Here is a 23477-nt window from a genome sequence, read left to right as displayed (position 1 = left end):
CCCTACGCGAACCTAGAGCCCTATGCGAACTCAGCCCTACGCGAACCTAGAGCCCTATGCGAACCCAGCCCTACGCGAACCTAGAGCCCTATGCGAACCCAGCCCTACGCGAACCCAGCCCTACGCGAACCCAGTCCTAATTTCGGACCCAGTCCTAATTTCGGACCCAGAATCAGCGCGCCGGGATTAGAAAAGTGAATAATGCCCAAGCAACAATTTCGCAGCCTATGCCATTAAAAGGACTTGCGTAATACATGCGGGTGACGTACGAGTACTTGGCTGTACGAAGAAATCGGCGCGATTCCGGCACACGCATAAGGGGAACAGGGGGCGGAGTGGGGCAGCTGGTTGGCTGACTGGGTGTGCACGCGTAAAAATGTAGATGAGCGCAGGCTCCCCCCCCCCCCCCCCACAAAAAAAAAAAGAAACAAAGGCCTCCTCCTACATCACGCGGCGAGGCGGGACAGTTATAGGGCAGTGGAGTCACCGGAACTCCATTAAGGTCACTGGAAGTCACTGGAGTTCCAGTGACTTCACAGGTCAGAGCCACACGACGCCCTCTGTGGGGCGACTAATTAAACACGCTGCCCTTCCCTCGGCGTTCAGTGCCAGACATGCATTCCATGCACTATAAGCAGAGACGACTGAACAGCACGTGGCATTCCTCCGTGTCTTCCCGCGCCCTTTCGGCTCTGCAGTACATACAGTATAACCAGCTGAGCTGCACGACCGGACGAAGTTCGAATTCCGAGCCTATACAGAAGCAAAGCTCACACACGCCGTAGCTTTCGAGGTAGAGAGCGGTGAGTCAGGGCTTGCAGCGGCTTAGAAGTGCCGCGGCAAGTTCTCCGAGATCCTGCCCCTTAACCAACGCGCGGCAAAAGATGAATAGAGTATTACGCGACCAGCGCACTCTATCGGTCGCAGGCACGCCCTCTAGGTATGCGCGCCTGAGAACGACGTCGTGTTGCCGGGCTTTGCAATTATTCATGCATCCGTCGCCCGGCAAGCGGTCGCGCACATATGCATAACGCACTACGTCGCGCCCAAGTCCATCAACGAGGCATTGCGAAGCAAAAGCGCGCGCGAGAAAAAAAAATGTCCTCCGTGCCAGACGGCGCAATATCCGTTCCCTGTATGCGTCTCCTCCGAGACCTTATATACCGCGGTGACGCAAATGCGACTGCCTCCCTTCCCCGGATGAAGTCGCGAGCAACGTCTCCGCGCCTCCGGAGAAACGACGCGTCGAAGAACGACCTTTTCCCGGGAAAAGAAAAGAAAACAAAAAAAACATTACCGCGTCGACCCGCAGTGGAGCAATGCGAAAGCAAAACGTCCACATACTATATCGACGTCAGTGGCTGTTCTGACGTCCATGTACTATATCGACGTCCATGGCTATTTTGACGTCTATTTTTTCGCGTTTTTTCACGTTTGATTAATTAACTAATTACAAAATTGAAAATTGTTTTTTCAGGAAAGGAAATGGCGCAGTATCTGTCTCACACATCTCGGCGGACACCTGAACCGCGCCGTAAGGGAAGGGACAAAGGAGGGAGTGATAGAAGGAAGGAAGAAAGAGGTGCCGTAGTGGAGGGCTCCGGAATGATTTCAACCACCTGGGAATCTTTAACGTGCACTGACGTCGCACAGCAGAAGGGCACATTTTACGTTTCACGTCCATCGAAACGCGGCCGCCGTGGTCGGGTTCGAACCCGGGAACTCCGGCTCGGTGGACGAGCGCTCAACAACTGAGCCACCGCGGCGGTTAACTAATTTCACCTCGTCAACCAAATTTTTCCCACGGCAACGTTTTATCACACACCATCTGTCACAATCACACTCGAAATTTCCGGAGCCCTTCACTACGGCGTCTCTCATAGCCTGAGTCGCTTTGGGACGTTAAACCCCATAAACCATGAACCATAAACCACACTTTCACACATTTCTCTTCAGAGAACGACGTAATCGTGCGGACAAATTTGCGGACACTTTTCGCTAGCCCGACAGAGCCATATAATGCTCTCTCATTAAGACGGAACGCAGGTTGGATTCGAGGCACAGACTGCTGCACAGTCGCCTTCGCCGGCCGAGCTATACACATGCGCAGATCATTCCGTATAACACCTGCCCTGCATGTCTAAGCCTGTTTTTCTCTCTCTCTTTCCTTTCCATTCCCGTAGGTAGTTTCAACTGGAGTATACGTGTCGCACGGGTGCCCATTTTAAGACCAACATGAGCCTTTCCGTACTGAACCTCATAAAATCTGAATTCTACGCTCGAGAGATGAAACTGTGGTTCAAATGTTTGAGGGGAACCCCCCAAGGAAGGTGGAGTAGATTCGAAATAAGGGAGTTATTACTCCTCTGCTACAAGATGAAACTGCTTGTATCGGCGCCAGTATTGCTGTTTTTTAAAAACTGAATTAGGGGGAGGGGGGGGGGGGGTGTTCGAAAACATGGCCGGCTACAAATTGCTAATACATCAACACGGCGAGCACTGCATTTATTTATTAATTTACTTATTCATTCACGTTACCCCTAAAGGCCCTCCAGAAGAGGGTATAACACACAGTCATTAATAAACGCGATACATTTCCGCAAAACGTTCAAAAAGAAAGACGTGTACACGAAGTATGCGATAAAAGTCCGATACGAACAGATCCGCCGAAAAAAAAAAGAAAACACAACAGACACGAATGACCACGATGCTACACTCTTCAGCCACTGAAAGAAAGATAACCCGGACAAAATTTAGAACAAAAAGAAACCAGTAAATCGGGCATTTACATGAGGCATATAGTATAATGGACATAGGAATAATCTGCGCGAAAGGTTGCCGCAGTGATGTCACTGTCTGATGAGGGTTCGTAACGCGGAGCGAAACGAGGATCGCTCTGTTATCGCGGCTACACTTCAAAAAGGCCACTGAATTCCGCTTGTTCACTGATAAAAACACGAGAGGCGAGTTGTGAAACCTTTTTTTTTTTTTCGCCGGAGCAGAACTTGGGCAAGCTTTGCATTGATAAAAAGCTAAAAGAACAATTTCGAGCCGCCATGACAGTGCATAATACATGCGATGAAAAAATGGAAAGAAAAAAAAGGCCGCCTCGTGTACGACCTATATAGAAATGGTCAATGCCCCCGGACTGCCGAAGATTGGGAGAAAAGCATGGCCAAGCATGCGAGCCGTTCGCACACTACGACACGGAAACTACACGATGATTATGCAACATGCGTCTATATACCACGCCATAACATATTACACCACGCTATACCACATCCTACAAACCGTATAACCCAGGTCCTCTGAAGCGTTTGCAGCCGATAGCCGCGTTTACATGAATGCGACAGAATGCGTCTTGAGTCGATTTTTACAGAATATGAGTGGGTTTTGAGAAGGAAAGATGCGACTCGTGCTCTACTCCGTCCCCCAATGTTTTTGCCCTTTCCTGAAAAAAAAGTGGACTCGAATCGACTTCTGTCGCATTCATGTAAATGTGGCTTACGATGATACGGCGATGGCCTGTCGAGTGTCACCGTCGCTGTTGTAAGTGTTCGTTAGAATGATTATTGTTCTCTAACGCAGTGGAGGAGAAGGAGCAAAGATAGCCCACGCACGACGCGACCGACACTCAAGTCGCGTTTACATGAATGCGACAGAATGCGGCTTGAGTCGATTTTTCAAGAGAATGAGCAGGTTTTGAGAAGGAAAGATGCCACTCGTGCTCTACTCCGTCCCCCAATGTTTTTGCCCTTTCCTGAAAAAAGTGGACTTGAATCGACTTCTGTCGCATTCATGTAAATGTGGCTCATGTTGAAACGGCGATGTCTCCGAGTGTCACCGTCGCTGTTGTAACTGTTCGTTAGAATGAATGTTGTTCTCTAACGCAGTGAAGGCGAAGCAGCAAAGAAAGCCCAAGCACGATGCGACCGACACTCAAGTCGCGTTTACATGAATGCGACATAAGTCGACTCCAGTCCAATTTTTGAAGGAAAAAGCAAAAAACATCGAGGTGGAGAGGAGAGGACGAATCGCGCCTTTCGTTCTCAAAACCTGCCCTTTCACTCGAAACAATCGACTCAAGAAGCATTCTGTCGCACTCATGTAAACGCGGCATCAGACGATGCGCGCCGCTCCCCTCGGCCGGTATAAGCTACAACGCTCACGCCATCTGCTGTCACCGAGATTGCGACGATGAGAGCGACACTATGCCTATGCGGCGTAAACGAACCTGAAGTGGAAAGAAACACTCGGACAATGCCTGCTATATGCTTCTACAGTCCCTCTTGGTTTTGACTAGGATGTCATTTAAACGGCGTTCGTTCACTGAACCGCTCTGCCTTCTGCCTGTCTCTTGATCAAAAGGGTAAACCTGCAGCAACTTATAGCGTGGAAAAGTCGGCACTGTGTAGAGGAATAATCGCACGGGGGGGGAGTTGAGGGACGAACAACGAAACACCTTTTTGTTTCTTGTCACGGAGTGGAAAGCGAACATCGAGGTTGCCATGAGTTACGCATTTCTTTTTTTCCTTCTCAACAGAGGTGAGCGTATGAGCGAGAGTGGTGGACGGGAGCGGTTCAGAGGATAAATTTTAAAATGCCCAGCTTCATGCCGCTTCAGACGGTCTTTACGCGAAGGCACGCATCGCGTCGACGCTGTGCCTACGGACGGACACCTGCACAGCCTTTGATACGCCGACACAACGTGCAACTACAGGCGAGCTAGCAATCAGATTTGAAACGAAAAAAAAAAAAAAACACTCGCATTAGCCAAAGCGCCTCCGGCCAGCCGTATATCACCTTTGCTGCTCCGCTGCCAAGCCAACGGAGACCTCCCACGTGCTCTGGTTGAAGAGAGCCGTATGCCGTTCTACGCTTCGAACCTTCGCTACGGCGGCGGATCCCCTCACTGTCATCCGCAGAAAGGAGGAACTCCTAAAGGCGAATGAGTGCAACTGCAGCGCGCCCATCCCCTCCATACAACAGAAAGTCTACAGGCCGTCTATAAAACGTCTATGGTCTGTCCAATAAAGAAAGCTTAGTACGGGTGACCAACCGCACATGGGAGCGCCGAACGCGAGAGCCTTCAATCAGAACTCACTATGACGCCGATCCCGTTTATGTTCACTGCGAGCATGTACAGCCTTTGTCAAAAGTATTCAGGCCATAGGGTTCGCTTCTGAACAGCATACAGTAGGGCACTTACGACATCTCTGAATCAAAAGGCCCAGAGGGGACAGTGAGGACATCAGTCCTCTTCACCTTCCGGAGGTTTACGACTTCGGGTGTGGCGTAACTGCCAAAATGCACGGCTGTAAACGAAACCCTCCAGCCGGAACACTTTCCACCAAGGCTTTACTTCACACTGATATCGCTATAGGTAGAAAAAAGATTTTAAAGGAACAAACGGCCAGCTACATTACAAGGTTCTAACGGAAGCGCCGTGGATTGAAGACTATTGAACCAAACTGTACTTCGCGCAGCTAACACGTGGGGGGAAAAGAAACCAGCCAAGCAGCACAGATAATCGGCCCAATATTGCAAATGGATGGATTTACACTGGTCCTTTGTAGGACCGACCTTTGCCAATACCCTTATAAAAATGGACTATAGACAGTCTATAGACTTCTTTCATGACTCTATTGACTTCCTATAGATATTGCTTTTTGTCTATTCATAGTCTATAGACCGTCTATAGACAAAAGTCTACTAAAAGTGTATGGCCATAAATCTATTGTCTATAGATTGTCTATGGCATTTGTATTACCTGTAGGCTTTTGTCGATAGACAGTCTATAGGCTTTATAGACAGAAGTCTACAGACACTCTATAGACTACCTAAAGCTTTTTTTGTAAGGGACATTTCTAATATTGGGCCGATATTGACTTGGGGGGAAAGAAACCAGCGAAGCAGCACAGATAATCGGCCCAATATTGCAAATGGATGGATTTACACTAGTCCTTTGTAGGACCGGTCTCTGCCAGCACATTTCCAATATTGGGCCTACATTGGGCCGATTACCTGTGTTGCTCGGACTGCAATCTCACGGGACAAACGGCAATGAGAATACAGCACCCTCGAAGCGAGAACTAACGCACAGTTTCGAACCGTCACCAGTCCCGCCCTTCCAGAAGCAGCTCCGCGGAGGCAACGCCGCCACATGCACCGCCGCGGGCGGTGCGCAGAACCTTCGAGGACCTCGGCGGACTGCGCCATGCGCTGGAAGGACAAGCGCGTCGCTAAGGGGCAGTTCGCCGGCCGCTTGCCTTGGAGGCGGCGACCGGCGTGAATCGCTCGCGACTCTCTCCTCGCATGAGGAGGAGGCCCGGCGCAAACAATGCGCGACACCCTCCCGTTGCATCACGAGGCAGCGGGCGAACGCCGCTCGCGTCCCTGACCATGCCGTAGTCCGACGCGAATTCCTCTCCCTGCGCCCCGGGGAGCGGCCTCCAAGCGCAATAACGCGCCCGCTGCTGCCCCTCCACACACCGGCTGCGCCGCCGCTCCCTGCGGTGAGATCCACGGCCAACTTACGGCGGGGCCAAGGGGAGCAGCGCTTTCACATGTTGCACGGATATGCCACCGGCGGGTCACGCCCTGCGAACACCGGGGCCAACGATCTGGACGGCCCAAGAGGAGAGCCCGCGGAGATACCTCGGTGCGCCACTGATTCGCCCGCAAAGAACCTCCTCACGGTGGGGGAAACAAACAAACAAACAAACGAATTGGTGGATTTTTAAATGCTTAGCATTTACGGTGGCAAACATGTGCGGCTTCTCTCATGTCCGGCGTGACCTCGATATAGCATTACAAGGTCATTCAACTGCGTCTGGAAGAAAAAGAGCAGGAAGGTTAAGCGGCTAACACGTTGAGTCGGGCTAGTTGGTGTGGATTCATAATAAAACAGCGCAAATGACGACGGACCAGCAAAAGGAGAACGCGGGACGTCCGTCGTCTTTTGCGTTGTTTTATCACGAGGAAGGTTGAATACAATGTTATCTACATACTTGTGTTCCTTGTCGGCCTGAATGAAGAAAAGGAAACAGCAGACGAAGATGATAAATTCGACACAATGCATTTACTAAGTTACTGCAGACCTTTAATCCAATGCCTTTCGAACTGACTCACCGCACGGGTATAGTACGCGTCTATTGTCTGGGTCTGCACGAAAACGCGGCCAATCTATTCATCTATTGTTTGGGTCTCCGCCAAACCCTGGCCAATCCAACGCCACGGATATGAGCTATTTCTACTGAGGCAACAACAACATGGGTTGCTATGGGAGCCTCGCTAGACCGAAAGATAACTTTATGCATGGGCTTCTCTGGTAGCTATCTATATCTCGCACGTTACACTTCCTCACAGCGTACACGCTCTGAATGTGTCTCTGTTGAGCATTAATGCCTAACCCTACGGTTTCACTTACAGGTGAAGCCCTGGAAAGTCCCACAGAAGGTAAGCGTTCATAACCAATTCAGCATTCAGAGCATTCAGATACGTCACATGTGGATTCTTTGACAAAATTTTAGCTTGCATCGGAACCTCATCCACACAGGCATCTTCGCATTTCGCCTCCATGAAAACGTCCGCCACAGCCAGGAATCAAACCACGGACTTGAGTGCAGGAGCGGAAAATGTCCTACTTTCGCCAAGCCATTGCGGCGGCTGACATCATCAGCCTACTCCCACTGCAGGGCAAAGGCCTCTCCCATGTATCTCCAATTAACCCTGTCCTTTGCCAGTTGCGGCTACCGTATCCCCGCAATCTTCTTAATCTCACCCGCCCTCCTAACTTTCTGCGTCCCCCTGCTACGCTTGCCTTCTCTTGGAATCCACTCCGTTACCCTTAAGGACCAGCGGTTATCTTTCCTCACGCTTCATCTGTCCTTTTAACCTCACTAAGCGCTATGACGTCCCTTTTAATACCCCCTAGTTCCTCCAACACGGTTGCCACAACCATAGCAACATTCCTGAGGCTCCGCAGATGCCACAGCTCGCTTCAAGGGCGAAAGTCGCGGCTCTTCAGACAACGTCAGTGCCGCATAGTACCACGCCCAAGGCCGAAGCAATGTGAGCTCATTCACAGTGTGGCGAGCGTCTTGACGACAGTCCATTGTGCGCCACGAAGGGGAAAGGACGGGGCGGAAGTACGGCGACGAGAGATGCCTGCCAGTCAGCTGGCTGGCTGGCTCAGCTGACCGGCAGAGCTCTGTAGCACACGCAGCACCGACCGCCACCCGGGAGCGCTAGTCTTTCGGGTAAATGACAAGGCCGGCACAGCCGAAAGGTCTGCAGGACGGTCCGCGTACTGCGGATACGGCAGAGCGCTCTGTTAAGAAGAGTGCAGTGTTAAGAAGGGACGTCTGCCACTTCGTTCTTCAGTTGTATCCGACTACACCATTCTTTACTCGCGGACTACTTTACATGCCTATGCCGAAGAACAGCGGACTCGGCTCATCTAGCCACGCGGACCGCATTGGCACATCTCTGTCTTCTGCGGGTCAGTACCCAGAAAAGGGAGAGGAGGAAAAAAGGGGGGAGTGACCATAGAAGCCGCGTCCTGCCTCCAATGACTTTTTTTTTTCTTCTGCGGTCTCGGACGTAGCTCACCAAAGGGTGATTCGAAGACTATTCAATGGATAGCGGAGGTCACCATTCTGCGCGTGCACAGAAAGCATGTATGTACACAAAGTATGTATGTATACACTCGCTGACTTGCAAGTAAGAGACGGTGATCGACCAGCTGGCGTCACAGTATGAACACCAATACAAAGGTGCAGTACGGATGAAACATAAAGAGATTGATTTGATTCATATTTGATTAGCCTTGGTACAGTTTTCTTGCGGTTATTTTGAAAATGAAAAATGGTTTCTGGACACCTGAACCACGCCGTATAGGGGAAGGGATAAAGACGAAAACTCATAAGCGCGGCACAGGCGTCCTCCGACGCTTTTTACACAGCCCCGAATATTTCCGACGCGCAGTACTATCACGCCGACGGCTTTTCGACCAAACGAGCTGCATACGCTAACGCGTAAAAAATGGTTTGGTTTATCGGGGTTTAACTTCCCAAATCGACTCAGGCTATGAGGGACTCCGTAGTGAAGGGCTCCGGAAATTTCGACCGCCTGGGATTCATTCACGTGCACTGACATCGCACAGTACACGGGCCTCTAGAATTTCGCCTCCATCGAAATTCGGCTGCCACGGCCAGGATCGAACCCGCGTCTTTCGGGCCAGCAGCCGAGCGCCATAACCACTGAACCACCGCGGCTGGGCAAACGCGTAAAAAATGAAACCACTTGCATGGCGCATTAGGTACAAAAGATGAAATCAATATGGCCTGCAGGCTGACACAAGAAAGGGCCTCGTGGGGCTGCGTGTTTGAGACAACTGTCCCGCCATACAGGCGGTCGGCCTGCGAGCGAGTGAGAACAGTACTCATGCGTGGAAGTCGTCGCGTAGCGCATTTTGCGAGCGTTTCTCGGTCGGGAAAAGCCAAGCCACCGGAGGTCGCCCGAGACGTACACGCTTGTGCGTCCATCAAGAAATAAGACCGGGCTGCAGATTATCGGGCTGTCGCGCGATTCAAGCACTCAGTATCTCCTCCGTATACGAGTTGGCGAATTCTCTCTTTCTGGCCACTATCTACAGCTGTAAAACCACCATCTCACTGACAATGATGACAGCTCTATCATTGATGGTGCTTTTTTTTTACAACACTAGCTGTACAGAGGACTTTCTCTGGGGAGGTGAATCGCGACCCGTCTTCTTTGATATATATATGTCGTTAACAAAAAAAAAAGCCCCTATAGGCAGGTAGAACTCAAGAACGAAGCGGCATTTCCCGGTCAAAGGACCCCTTTCCAGCCAATGGCGTCGGCCGATTTTCATGAACCTGCTAGCGCCACAATGCAGGGAGGGGATTTTCCCCTTCCGTGTGCCACTCCCTGCATTGTCACGCTAGCAGGGGCATGAGCATCGGCCGACGCCATTGGCTGGAAAGGGGTCCTTTGACGGGGAAAATCCGCTTCGTTCTTGAGTTGTATCCGACCATAGCGCCAAACGACAAGTGTTACGGTGAATTACACCAAAACGGCCAGCCAAGCCACCAAGCACGTTGAGAACAGGCAGCAGAGTAAGGAATCTAGACGCAGGTAACGCTGAATACGCAAATTCAGGGGAGGCGACTGTAGGCACAGTTGGTGAGACATAACAGACGCGATGAACAGCAACAACGCAGGACGACAGAACGTATGCAACAATGCGGACGGCAGAAGGACACAACAGCATTGCTTTCTCTCTCTCCGTCTGCCGTCCAATGTAGGTGCGGTTATTCACGTCTAATATCACAAAATACGCGTGAAGAAAAAAAAATTAAATTCAGTCGAACCTCGTCATAACAAAACGGTTTATAACGAAATAGTGGCTATAACGAAGGAATGACGATTCCCCTTGGAAGCTCCGTCAAAACGGGCTATAACGAAGCTACGGTTATAACGAAGTAATCGCCGGGCCCCTACTTCAACCTCGTTATAACGAGGTTCAACTTAAATGAAGCGAGCTATATGAACGTCATCGTTTTATACTGTATAGACCTCTTTAACGCAACTACCGCGCCACCGACCACGAAGCTTCACCGCACCGACCGCGCGCTACCCTTTCTAAACGAGTCGGTCCCACTCCGCTCACCCGCGGGCGGTGCCTTTGGGGGCAACTCTCCGCTGCACTTCGCCGTAAATTACATCGGCACCGACGTACGTGGCCTACCCGTTCACGTAGTATACCTTACACCGCCGCAAGCCCGCGACCCTGAGCAAGTATTCATCGCTTCTGCGCGACGGGACAGCGTCCCACAAGGTGCTGTACCGGGCTTGTGTCTCGTACTCCGACAACGCTCTTCCACGAAGACAGATGTCGACGCATGCAAAGCGTCCCCATCTCCGAACGCGGCTCTTCGGTTCGGTAATCTTGAACAGGCAGAGCTCTTCCTGTGCCACCTGTTCTCGGGTTCATCGCTGGAACAGAGCCACGCATATCATATCATGTATGCACGAAAACTGCGTCTCGTCTCGCATCGTCAGCCGTGAACGTCATGAAATGGGCTTTCCCCTCGACCTTGATTGCCTTTGGGAAAAAGAACAGCTAGCTAGCTGCTGCCAACGCCGAGCAGAAAATATGAGCTCTTGCCCAAGATTCTGGAGCTCGCGGCCCTTGTAACACTAGCACCCCCGGAGGTACCGTAAAGGGGCAGCCGGCGTCTCGCTTCTGCGGTTGTTGAGACGCGCGTCTGTTCTTTCGATCTTTCCTCTCGCATCTTTAAACTCTCCTCTATCTGCACGTGGCAGCGGTTGTGGCTCAGCTCGAGCCAGTGGGCAGGCCCGCGCAATTTCCTTTTCATCCTGCTTTCAGCCGCGACAACAACGACGGTATCCTAAATGGGAGCCCTGATCTGTGCACCTTGTTCCCTATATTAACGAGACGCTGTTCGCCAGACTTCACATAAGTATGGATGAATGTATACTCTTAACAGGAGTACGCCTGTATGGGAGTAAAAAGGAAGAAAGTTGTCCGCTACACTCTAGAGACGAATACACCTATATGGGAGTAAAAAGGGAATAAGTTGACCTCCGGCGCTCTCTTCTTTTACAGGGTGTGCGCTAGAGTATTTACTCCCTTTTTATTCTTTTCTGTTTAGAGCGTAGTTCTGTTTAGAACTCCCTTTTATAAAAGGTAGTCCCCTAGCGGACTGATTACTCCCGCTTTACTCTTTTCTGTTGAGAGTGTATACACACGATGGGGACGCCTAAGTAGGAAGGCGCGATGCACTTTGAAGAAGAGGATCGTCTCCGCTGCAAACCGGGACGATTACGTGTCTAGAAAATCGGTAGACCTGCGCTCACGATTAAAGCAATGAAAAGACAACAAAACAAAAAAAAAAACGGTGAGCCTTCCGAGATCAACAACCGGGCTCTAGAGCGGCGTCAGCGATTTGGGCACGGTCGTCGCTGGGCGGCGCGGATCTTTGCAGAAAAAGCACGCCACATACAGAGCGGAGGATACACGCATAGTATATGCGTGCCCGGTTGATTAAACCACCAGACTGGCTCGTTATAGTTACAGCACACGTCCTGTTGCTCGAGGGTTAACGACATGCCCGCTTCCGCTCCAGAACATGGCCTCCTTTTCTTTCTTTTTTTTTTCATTCGCTCACTCATTTCTGCTTCCGCCTTCTCCGAAACGAGATAGGCCATCGCTGCGACGGTACCGGCATGTACTTCGTATACGCGGCAGGTACAGGGTTCGAATCCCCAATGCATAGACTCGCTGTGAATTCACCGCCTTCTCCACGGGAAGCGTCCACTCGCAAGCTGCCCGGCGCTCCAGGGGGTCCCCTATCGGTTAGAGAGAGAAGGGAAATAGCGGGGTGCAGTGCGCATGCTCAGAACAATATCCCTCGGGTTATAGGCCCGCGCATGCGCAGTGGCAGCCCCAATTCTAAAAGTCTCTAATGATCGGAAACGGTGCTGCGCAGTCTCTCTGAAGAAGCTATGCTCAATCAAGGACTACAATCCCATTGGTTTCGACTTTTCAGCTTGCATACAGATGTGAGCAAACTCATCTAGAGCGCTCCAGCAGTGCCTAGCAGGGCGAAATTTTAAAGCAGGCAGAGGTATTCACGGAGAATGCTTGCGTTCAAGCGGCACCGTATAGCCGTACACTAATGACAAAGGCACAAGCACCGGGCAACCAAAAAAAACAGCTGGGGAATAATTTCTACTTTTATTTTAGCTGGGAAACGTAGCACACAGCTCCCGTGCTGCAAACAAACCTGCTCAAGGCTGTACGTCGGTGCAGTAGTGCTGCAAAATCGCCCAACGCTGCAGTGCAACATGCAAGTACGTACCAGTACACCGGCAATATGAGAACGCTTTGGTTGCACCCAGCAACCTAGCGGAAACCTTCACTTACGCAAAGAATTTGCTAGCAGCAAAAGACAGCAAGGGAATCATGCCTCCACTGGTAAACTGGTCAGAATAAAAAATGTGTCTCACTCACACTTCGAAAGCAATCATTGAATTTGTCCTAATTAACTGCTATTCCCTTTCACACTGCTTATAACTGAGCGAGAAAAAAAATGCATTTCGAGTTAAAAGCCAGCCTAGATGCCCCCCATGCAAAAAGAAAAACAAAAATACACCAACAACTTTCACGATACATAGCGCGAGGAAGGCTGCAATGGATCGCGGAAGAGAAGGCAGAAAAATAAACAAGTATGCAGTCCAGTTTGTGCAGGATAGGATGCGCTGCCCACAAAATTGAGTGGGCGGGTTGGAACTATGCGGAAGCATCAGAAAATGGAAAGAGGCACCAGTCTTGGCAAGAGATCAGATAAACCATCAGCGGCTGCTGTTGTTGTTTTCATTCATCTCGGTTTTCCACGGCATCCGAGTAAAAAGTTGCAGAGGCAAGGAGGGAACTACAGGGCGGGAAACCAGAGACATGGTCACGAATTCGCCAAGTGTTTTCGTCCCAGTTAGCATATCTTCGTTTGAAGTGTGAAGTGAAGGACTCTGGCGGAAGCTCTGTACAGAGTACTCCCATGGACAGCAGAGACTCCATAGAAAAGTGCACAGAATGCCTGTCCTGTGGGTTCAGTTTCTTCGGCCGACATCGGAGTAGTGCATTCACCCTTGCGGCATAATTGGCATGTGTACGCTGCTGCCAAGGTAACGGGTCCGCCATGCGGATTGCAGTGCAAATTGCTCTTCTCAAAACACTTTAACAGAGAAAAAGAAACAGGGAAAAACAGCACCTGTAGCTCTCAGTATTTTGACAAGTTTCCAAAGTTAGCTGTGTCAACTTCAAAACGCCTCTGAACTGACACACAGCTGCACGCGATGCAGCGTATATTCGGACACATTTCGCAGGTTGACTGTTGCTCCACTGTTTGGTTCGTGCCAACATTTTACCGCCTCAAAGGAGCGGAGATGGGAAGTGTGCTTTTTCAAGCACAGATTTCAGCTTAAAAATAAATTGATTACTTCTCCATTAAAATGGACTTCTTCACTTACTGATCGCACACCCAACCTTCAGGGCCAGTAAGCTGACCTAACTTCACCTAATCTTGACACAGTGGTCACTAGAGTCACACTGGACCCAGCAAGATGAGCAAAGAGTGAATCAGGGGTAGCACCAACAGCCGTGCAGGCAAATACACCAGGAAATATACACAGGGATCTCAAAGCAACCATGGTACTTCGAAAATAGCCAAAGGATAGTGTTAAGCAGGAAGGCACAATCTCCATGTTCACTTTATGTCTACTACTGGAGGTATCCACAGGTCTAGACAGGGAAGAAGTAACAGGTGTCCAGCGACCTCCAATTCCTGACATCACTCTCCTGATAAGCAATTCAGGGGATTGGCAGCAAACATATTGAAACTTGAGTGAGGCAAAGTATAATGGTAAAATCAAGCGGCAGACAATGAAGGAAATGCTGAACTGCCAGGTGGAACTAAACTTTACGTTATGCAGCAAAGTATTGGAATTACGTCAGTACACCCATCTGGACCAAAGAGTTGTGGTAAACCTGGCTCACAGAGAATTCACAAGAATAAGGGCAGTGTGGAGTACATTTGGAAGACATAAGTGATGAATCTAATTTAACGGCACCACTCAGAAGAACAGAGCCAATGTATTCTGCCAGTAGCCGCCTAAAGGAGTGAAGAGTCTGATGAAAAAGACTGCAATGATCCCAAGGCTATCGAGTTGAGCATAACAAGTAAAGGAAAGGAAAACGTAAGGTGTAAGAATATATGATGGTCACTTTGTGATATTCTAGCTGCAATGAAAAAGGAGAAGCAGTTCTGGGCAGGATATGCAATACATAGAAGGGATAACCAGTCATAAGGTGACACAGTGGATGTCAAGGGATGAGACGTGTAGTCTAAGACGACAGACACCAACGTGAAGCAGAGAAGCAAGAAAGGGTCAGGAATCCAGACAGGAAAATGAACACCACTGGGCCTTTGTAACACGCCTTTGTAATTCAGTGGTCCTGAGTCAGCTGGAAGTTCTAAAGCTGACGGTAACAGTCGTATACTAAAGCATGACACAGTACTCAATTTTTCCTCAAAATTTAGTTTGCAGGCCAGCGTTGGTTCACTTAATGTTCCATCTTAGGTACACATGATCAGTGGATACTTCAGAGAAAGATCACACAACTACTGCAGGACACCAGATACTACTGCCATTCCATATCCATGGAGTGTGGAGACAGGAATGGCTTCTGAAGAGACTCCGCTCTTTTTCTTGGCAGTGCTTTCTGGCACATCCCAGACACAAATAAACCCCCAGCAACAACTATCAGTGTAAACTATCACTACCATTATCAACTAAAGTACAGCCATCTCATTCTGCCATGTTCTGTCAACAGCACAAAGCAAACACTTTGGTCCCAATCTTACATTGCGTGGTATCCAAAAGATCCCCGAAACTGATCCCACAAGAAAGTACTATGGTGATCAGAAGTTTACAGGACGTGAGTCTGCGGAAAAAATTTTATTTCGGCGCGGTCATGTGATCCAGTCCCTGATATATATCAAGATACAAGGGGACGTGCTAACTCTCTCCAGTGGTGACCATACCACGTGACTAGGTAGCGAGGTTGAGCTGCAATAAACTTTTTTCCGAGAACATGCATCCCGTAATATTTTGATTGTGATCGTACATGTGCTGAATCACAGAATCACATAAAAGAGCATAATGCTGACCTTGTCATTTTTTCAAATAACTATTTCGCTAGACGAATACACTCTCTGATATGGATAGAGATAAAATACCTCAGAATTTTGTATTTCTATTTCTTACTGCCCCCATGCCTGAGGCCGATTTCTTTCCAGTCTGAAGCTTCCATTACAGCTTCTTCCACTGTTTCATTCTTAATACATCACAATAAAAATACTTAGTGCATGCTCTCTTTGTAAATAGCTGTTGTAAACATAATTCCTTGCTTGCTATGCTAACCACAAACACGAAAGGCCTGTATCACTGCAGGAACAGAAAAACCCACCCTTAGAGCCTACCTTTACTCTCCACCTGAGTGTTTTTCCATAAGGAAATGAAATGCTTGTTTAATAATTTGTTTATACAGTTTGTTTCGCAATTTACCAATAAAAGCTTTCTTTGAGTTTGATCAGATCCATCAAGACACCAGAACAACTGAAAGTGATTTACAGTTGATAGTTAAGCAGCTTCCAGAAGGAGAGAGAGAAAGTGTGCATGCGTGCACTTTCCTTACATTTGACTTTTTTTTGCCTTCGCTTTAGTCAGAAGCTGTGCATTACATGCAACATGACTATGAGAAGATGTTTTGCAAATTAATGTAATTGTGAAGTGCACCCAGAAAGTTATCGCAGTTATTCTTAAAAATTGTATTTTCCTTTTGTCTCACAAAATGACATTACAGCTTGCACAGTACGAGTGCTTAGAACAGTCCCAGTACTGTCGTCATTATCAATACTAGAAACTGTCAACTATGAGGTTGTTCAAAGTCCGTGTTGTAACCGCTTTGACGCTCACCAAAGCACCAGTGTGGTGCACATTTATAAAATAACCATAGCAACTCTAAACTCTTCCGAGATCATTCCGATTATGAGCCTTATGTCACAGTCCAGTACAGACATTATTTTAGCCACTATGGCATTAAGAGCTGTTCATAATACTTTCTAGCCTATCCTTGCACGGTTTTTATCATCAGGAGACCTGCCTCATCTAAACAGAAGCTTAGCCGTACATTTTTATCAACATTTTTTAAAGCATGAAATGCTTTTAGCTCCCGTTGTCGGCAGTGTGGTGACGTCACGCCGAGACCGAGAGCCATCATCCGGGCTCTGAAACGAGAACATCCGGGCACCGTACGAGACTTAACGAGATTTAACGAGACTCTCTAAGCCCTCCTACGCGACCGGCATGCAAGCGCCGGTTGGTCTCCAAACGAGTCACAAAAAATAACTGCTGCCAGTGCCTTCTCAATGTTTATCAAGATATCAGTCGAGCTGTGCGTTTGTAATGCACGGAATTATAATTTCCGATTTCTAATAACGCGTTCAAAAAGCACATAAATGCCACGATACACTTCGTTGTCATACGTGATCTCTTAGGGGCTTCGCGCATCGAAGCAAATCCGCACAGGGGCCCGGGGGAGAAGCGCTGCGTTCAAAGGGCAAGGCATCGCGCCGAACGGGTGGTGGCGTTCCTCCCTTCCTTTACGGTGCGGTTCGGGTGTCCACCGAGATGGCAGAGAATTACTGCGCCATTTCCTTTCCTCAAAAAACCTTGCGTTCAAATGGCAAGGCATCGCGCCGAACGGGTGGTGGCGTTCCTCCCTTCCTGTACGGTGCGGTTCGGGTGTCCACCGAGATGACATTAGGCCCGTAAACATTTCATGCTTACTCTACTCTCGGTTACGGGAGAGGCAGAGATTTTTTGAACTAGCCATTGCACTCGTACCATCACTCAAGACTAGCTTATGTTTATCCCCCAACAAGGCATTTCATTGCAGTACTGCTACAATGAATGCCTCAACCGCAGTTGGTACCACACACAACTCAAGCAGGCCTAAACAGTTGGCACCCCACCATAAGTGACTTCACTATGCCTCCTTTCAAGCAAAAGCCCTTGAAGGCACAATAATTTCACTCCCATTACTCTCCAGCCATGCCATTTATCATTAGGGCTTTGGACTGCAAGCAATTATAAGCATTGTCTACACCAGCTCAAGGTCCTGTAACTGGCTACCAAATCACCAATTTAAGCCTCAGTAGTCTTCAGACGCTGTTCACAGAATCACGTAGCAGCAGCGAGCCACCAGATTTCATTAACGAAAAAACAGGAAACACAAAAAGTGCTAAGGAAGGAAAAATATGACGGAAAATATGACTTTCGCCACCCGCAGGCAGTACCAAAGGCAGAACAGAAGCTCATTAAGTGATCCTCACTGCCATCCCTTTCCACTTCGATGATAACCTCTCTCTCAATGGCGAAAGCCAACAGTTCCCTGCAAAAGTTATTAGCCATTTAGGCATTAAGAGAAGACCCCTATACTTAACAGGCTACAAGGCTCGGTGTCGAATATGGTAAGGAGCGAGGTTTATACACGCTTTGTTCACAATTTTATGCTTCTTTGCAAATTGAGATTCTGGAATTACATCAGAAATGTGCACGCTGGAAATGAAATGCACAGGAAGAAAATGTATTTGTGCGATCAGTAGTTCTGTTGGCCATCAGTTCTCCTCCAACAGCTGCAATGGGGCCATATATACATGGCCTTATATATGACCATATAATGAATCAATATTTCCTGAATCCACTGGTCCTTTTTGTTCCACATTTTATTCTTGCAACAGTGATGTTCACACATATTTGTTATCTTTTTTTGTAGTAGACGATCAGATGGAACTCAAAACACTCGGTAGTAAAGAATTTCACCTCCTACTCCTGCAGACAAGCACTACATTTTCAGATGACAGCAATTTTATTCCCATTATGTTTTACCTAATTAAAAATAACAAAATTAGTCACGTAATAACACGAAATGCGACACAAGGGTGGGACACCACATTGTCCAGATGTTACAAACATGCTTAGTCTGGTGCTCACATTTCATGAATATTTTTTAATGGTTATAAATTATGAGGTATGTCCGCAGCAATAGTCATCACTCAAGAGCGTTAAAAAGTACTGCCTAATGGCACAACATTAAACTGCCTCAAGACTTGAATCACGGCAATTAACTCTGGCCATCTGGAAAATCGAAAGAAATTACTCGCAAGGAGATTCGCGGAGACGGGTTCAATAACCTAGCACAGCTGCTTCGACGACGCGAGGATTCACACAGCGCAAATTCTCTACGTCCACACGCACAGCTTGAGAGGCACAAGGTTACGTTACGAGCGCGTCTAGACGCCTAGCTGGCACTCGTTAAGAGAGTCAGACAACCGCGGAAAAACTAAGTGCAATAAGTACGTACCAGTACTCCACGGAAATTCTGTCACTGCGCGTATTTCTGCCCGCGATAAGAGCACAGGAAAGGAAAAAAAAAAAGATATTTCGACCGTCTCGTATCCTAGGCGAGCGGTTATCTCCAACCTGAACACTTCACACTATACGCCGCCAATCGCTTGCAACGGCGAAGCGAAGTCGTGCTGCGGAGAAATAAAATATCAAATGAATGGGGCGCTGGCAGAATGACCAAGCTGTGTTTAACAACAGCATCGTTTATTAGGCTCCACGGACGTTCGCTAGGACACTAGATAACGACGTCTCGCGTAAAATCCCCCAGCGCCCAGGGCTGCGAAAAAGCTTACGCAACCGTTATCCGCGCCGCTTCCTCCGTCCTCGAGCCGCTCTTCGAATTCCCAGAGAACACAGACCGCGAACCACGGGTCGCAAGATGACCGTCTCGAGACGAGTCCGCTCGAGGGAGGTATTGCGCAGCCCTCGAGCATCCAGACGGGCAGGAAACTAGAGCAACGTATAACAGTCTCGAATTGCGAACGTCCTTGGGGAAAGCTCGGCACTATTCGGTCGGCCGACGACCGCACCACAGTAGTGCTGAGATCGCTAATTTGCATGTCCAAGCAGGAGACGGCGAACTCCTGGCAACGATAAAGCACTCTACTAAGAAGGCAGTCACTTGAATCCGGCCCACGGAAGTCGATCACCCGTCGCGAGCGCGCGGAGCGGTGGCTCGCCTTGAGCGCATGACGACAGCCGACGAGCCGATCGTCCGGCCCCCAGATTATGTCACACGCGGTGCGCAAACGCACGGCCCAGACTCTCCGTCCGCGCTAACAGACGGCGCGCAGACACTCCGCAAACAGCTGGTCGGGACAGCCAGTGGTATAGTTATCCAGGAAGTGGCAGCCGACACCAGAGAGCCTGGAACGTCAAAGCGCCGCTGGCGTCGGCGGCTAGCGACGTCGTGTCCCGAAAAATCTCGCCGCGGAATGCGAGCAACTAGCAGCCGCTGTTAGGCCTAGTTAGACGCTCGACAGCCTTACCGTCGCTCCTTGGGAGCACTGGCCGCTTTGGCAGCACTCATCCCGCTGGCTGGTCGCTTCAGCTGGGCCCGCCGATCGCCGAAGAAGAGGCACGCAGTCTCAGGACACTGCTGAGGATTGCATGCAGATTCCGGGATCGCCACGACTCGGCAAATGTTGGCGACTGACGAGGCACGTCGCGAGATCAAAACGGGTACACGGTGTCGGTCGACGCAACCGGCACCGAACTCACATGGGAAACAACGCGATCACCACTTGACCACGCAGGTATTCGCCGTTGGTTTCGCAGACGACACTACACACGGACATCCATCGGGGAACACACGGCCAGAAAGTAATCCCTCTTTTTCCTCGAGGGCGCGCCACCTGTAAGAAGATTCCACTCATGGAATACTCTAGACGGTGGCGGCGCATGGCGGCCGCCACGAGAAGCAACGGAAACGTGAACAGGTTTTGAAATACGTATCACGCGCGCGCGAGCTCGTTTCTGGCGTCCGCTTAGTTCCTGCTGCACTGGAGCCGGTTCGTGGCCGATAAAAAAAGCCGAAGAGGCTGCGAGAAAACAGTGCGTCAGTGAGACAGCCGTTTGCACCATATTAACTCTATGGTTTGCGCGGCGCTTGTTTCAACGGCACCGGTACAGCACCGGCGAGAGGCTTTCACGACTTCGAGCTTTCACGCCGCCAATAAATTTGAGGCGCTTGTGCGATTCAGATCTCGCCAGCCGCCTGAATTAAATTACGAATACGCCCTAGCTTTGCTAGCTCCGATATATATATATATATATATATATATATATATATATATATATATATATATATATATTGCAATGCATACCATGCATACCACCGGACGCGTAATTAGGAGGTCGTGGGTTCGGATCCCACCGGCTGCATGTGGTTGTTTTTTCTTCTGCTTTTTCGAATCAATTAGCTTTAAGCGACAACATATTCAGTAATATTCTTACTTGATCAACACTACAAAAATAAAATAATTAAAAAAATCCCCTGTGCTCCTTAGTTTCTGTGGCTGTTGGCTTCTCTCATATATATATATATATATGTGTGTGTGTGTGTGTGTGTGTGTGTGTGTGTGTGTGTGTGTGTGTGTGTGTGTGTGTGTGTGTGTGTGTGTGTGTGTGCGTGCGTGCGTGCGTGTGTGTGTGTGTGTGTGTGTGTGTGTGTGTGTGTGTGTGTGTGTGTGTGTGTGTGTGTGTGTGTGTGTGTGTGTGTGTGTGTGTGTGTGTGTGTGTGTGTGTGTGTGTGTGTGTTCATTCACTAACTCTTCTTGCCGGACCAAAAATTTTGTTGCGAAAGCAACACTACGTGAGTTGCCGAGCCATTTCGCGGAGCTGCCGAAAGGCCATACAGCGCATGCGCGAGGAGCAGTGACGTCGCCGCCGTCGCTGCGCGGGTGACTCATTCGCCGAAGACTGTCGATCATTTTTAAAATAGACTTCTCTTCAGCATAACATTGTCAGCAGTGGTATGCATTGAAATACGTGTTAACTACACCAGATTGGTTAATTGAATAGCTGACTTTTCAGCTATTACTGTGAAGCTCCTTATTTACTTAGTGGTTTGTATAGCCTACCATAATATCCATATCAGTTTTTCAATTTTCGCAAACGCTATTCTTGTCCGCGCTATTCGCTGAATGAATTCAGAGGCCGCACGCAGGTGAAACCGCAAAGCTGGAACCGCGCGGCCGGATAAAGCGTTCTATATGTGAGCGCGCGTCACACGGCGCCGCGGGTGTAATTTGCTCTTTTCGCGGCGCAAGTGACATTTTCCCATCGCAAATCATAGTAACTATATTCAGCTAGCAATGGCAGGAGGCTTTTAAACGCGGCACCGGAGATGCTGCAAACAGAGGAGGTTGAAAACTCGGTTAAAGCCTTCGTAAATATAGAACTTCACATGTTTTGGAGAGGGAATTTGTTTCCGTTGCAAACCGTAAGTATTCCATATTTTTAGGGATGGATATCTAGCCCAGGGTGTGGGCAGCTAACCCTGCCTCTAAAAGGGAGGGCGCTAGAGGACAGCTCACACCCTTTTTACTTCCATACCCAGCGGACATTAAACTCCTGTGGACATCCTGCGGACGTCCACAGGATGTCCAAGGAAGTTCCAGTGCCCGTTGGGTATAGGTCGATCCACATCGTGGAGGTGTGGTGTGGCGGATTCCCCGTTGGCCGGATCCAGGCATTGTGGCATTCAGGCTGATAGGATGTAATGAGTGTATATTATGCTTCTTTAAGGTGAAGATAGAACAGTGGTGATGGTGGTGTAAATGTACAGGCGGGATTGCCCTTACGAGAGCCGACGGAAAAGTTTCTCGAACAGGAACATGAAAATGTTCGAACAGGAAAATGGAATTCATGAAGCAGTCAGGGTCGCGTCGAAGACTTTGCACCGTCTTCTAAAGGTCCTGCTTGCCTCCGCGTTGAAATGTCAGTCTTGCAGCGTGGACGAACAGAAGCAGATAGGCATAAGCAGTGGAGAATTAATCAATGCAGCGCGTGCCGTCAGGCGCGCTCGTTCATTTTCTGTTATACCTGCATGGCTCGGGATCCAGAAAACTTTCAAGTGTCCAAAAAGCGTACCAACAATGGACCGACGCTGACATAATGCAGGCGAAAATTGGCACGAACATTTGTCCTACACGGACATTTTGGGCAAATTACTACTTTTTTAACCATGGCTCATCGTTCATGCCAGTACGGGGCCTATGTTCAGCCAGTCCAACCATCGGCAACGGCCCGACTTTCACGCCAGGGCTAGGCCTATGTTCAGCCAGTCTTACTATCGACAATGGTCTGATGTTCCCGCCAGGACTGGGCCTATGTTCAGACAGTCGGCCTGGCATTCATGACCGATTCGCTGCCAATGTGGCTTTTGCAGTTATTGGCATATCCAACCTAATTCGTGTTTTCGTTTTGCTGTCCCCGACAATGACGGAACAGGTGGGTCCGCATAGGAATCAAACACAATTACTTGGCATCTCCTCCGATTAGAGTTCGAGTTGGAACTCCGCTCGGTTGGGCCAGGAGATTGTGGTGGAATAGTAATAGAGTGTCCTGTGTAGAGAGGCCGCTACGGGATGCCGTTTGGATTGGGTGGACGGTGAATTTGTATTCGAGTGCAATAGCAAGCGAGCGAGCACCGTACGTTCCATTACTTGGCGGGTACTTGAAGTGAGGGAAATCGGACGCAGGTTCTTGGTCGCAGTGTGAGGGTTCCCAGTCTCTCAGAGCTTGAGCTCCAATACTCTCATTACTCAAGGTCGCGTTGGTATGAAACAGAAGGCCTTTCAAGTGGGACCAGCGGGTGGTACCATTGGTACATAGATTGTGGACCACCTAACTGACGTATAACGTTCGAAGTGGTATCAAACGATTCAGCGCAT

At 49.2% G+C, this 23477-nt stretch overlaps 1 protein-coding gene across 2 annotated transcripts in view; it reads right to left on the bottom strand.

The window, feature by feature from the left end:
• The window catches only part of LOC149331443 (hypoxia-inducible factor 1-alpha-like), a 217076-nt gene extending 196656 nt beyond the window's left edge, over window positions 1–20420 (bottom strand). Inside the window, exon 1 of one of the 2 annotated variants that reach the window (XM_089556580.1) lies at window positions 20070–20420. In XM_089556580.1, coding sequence (XP_089412706.1) covers window positions 20070–20110 — 41 coding nt within the window. In that variant the 5' untranslated portion in view covers window positions 20111–20420. The remainder of the gene's footprint in view (window positions 1–20069) is intronic. The other variant, XM_089556581.1, reaches the window with a different exon arrangement.
• Between the last annotated feature and the right edge of the window lie 3057 nt (window positions 20421–23477).

Source organism: Amblyomma mixtum, chromosome 8, assembly GCF_055824585.1.
Source record: "Amblyomma mixtum isolate Tamu chromosome 8, ASM5582458v1, whole genome shotgun sequence".
Taxonomy (NCBI): domain Eukaryota; kingdom Metazoa; phylum Arthropoda; class Arachnida; order Ixodida; family Ixodidae; genus Amblyomma; species Amblyomma mixtum.
Note: the sequence above shows the minus strand (reverse complement) of the source record. Positions and strands in the feature narration are given on the sequence as shown.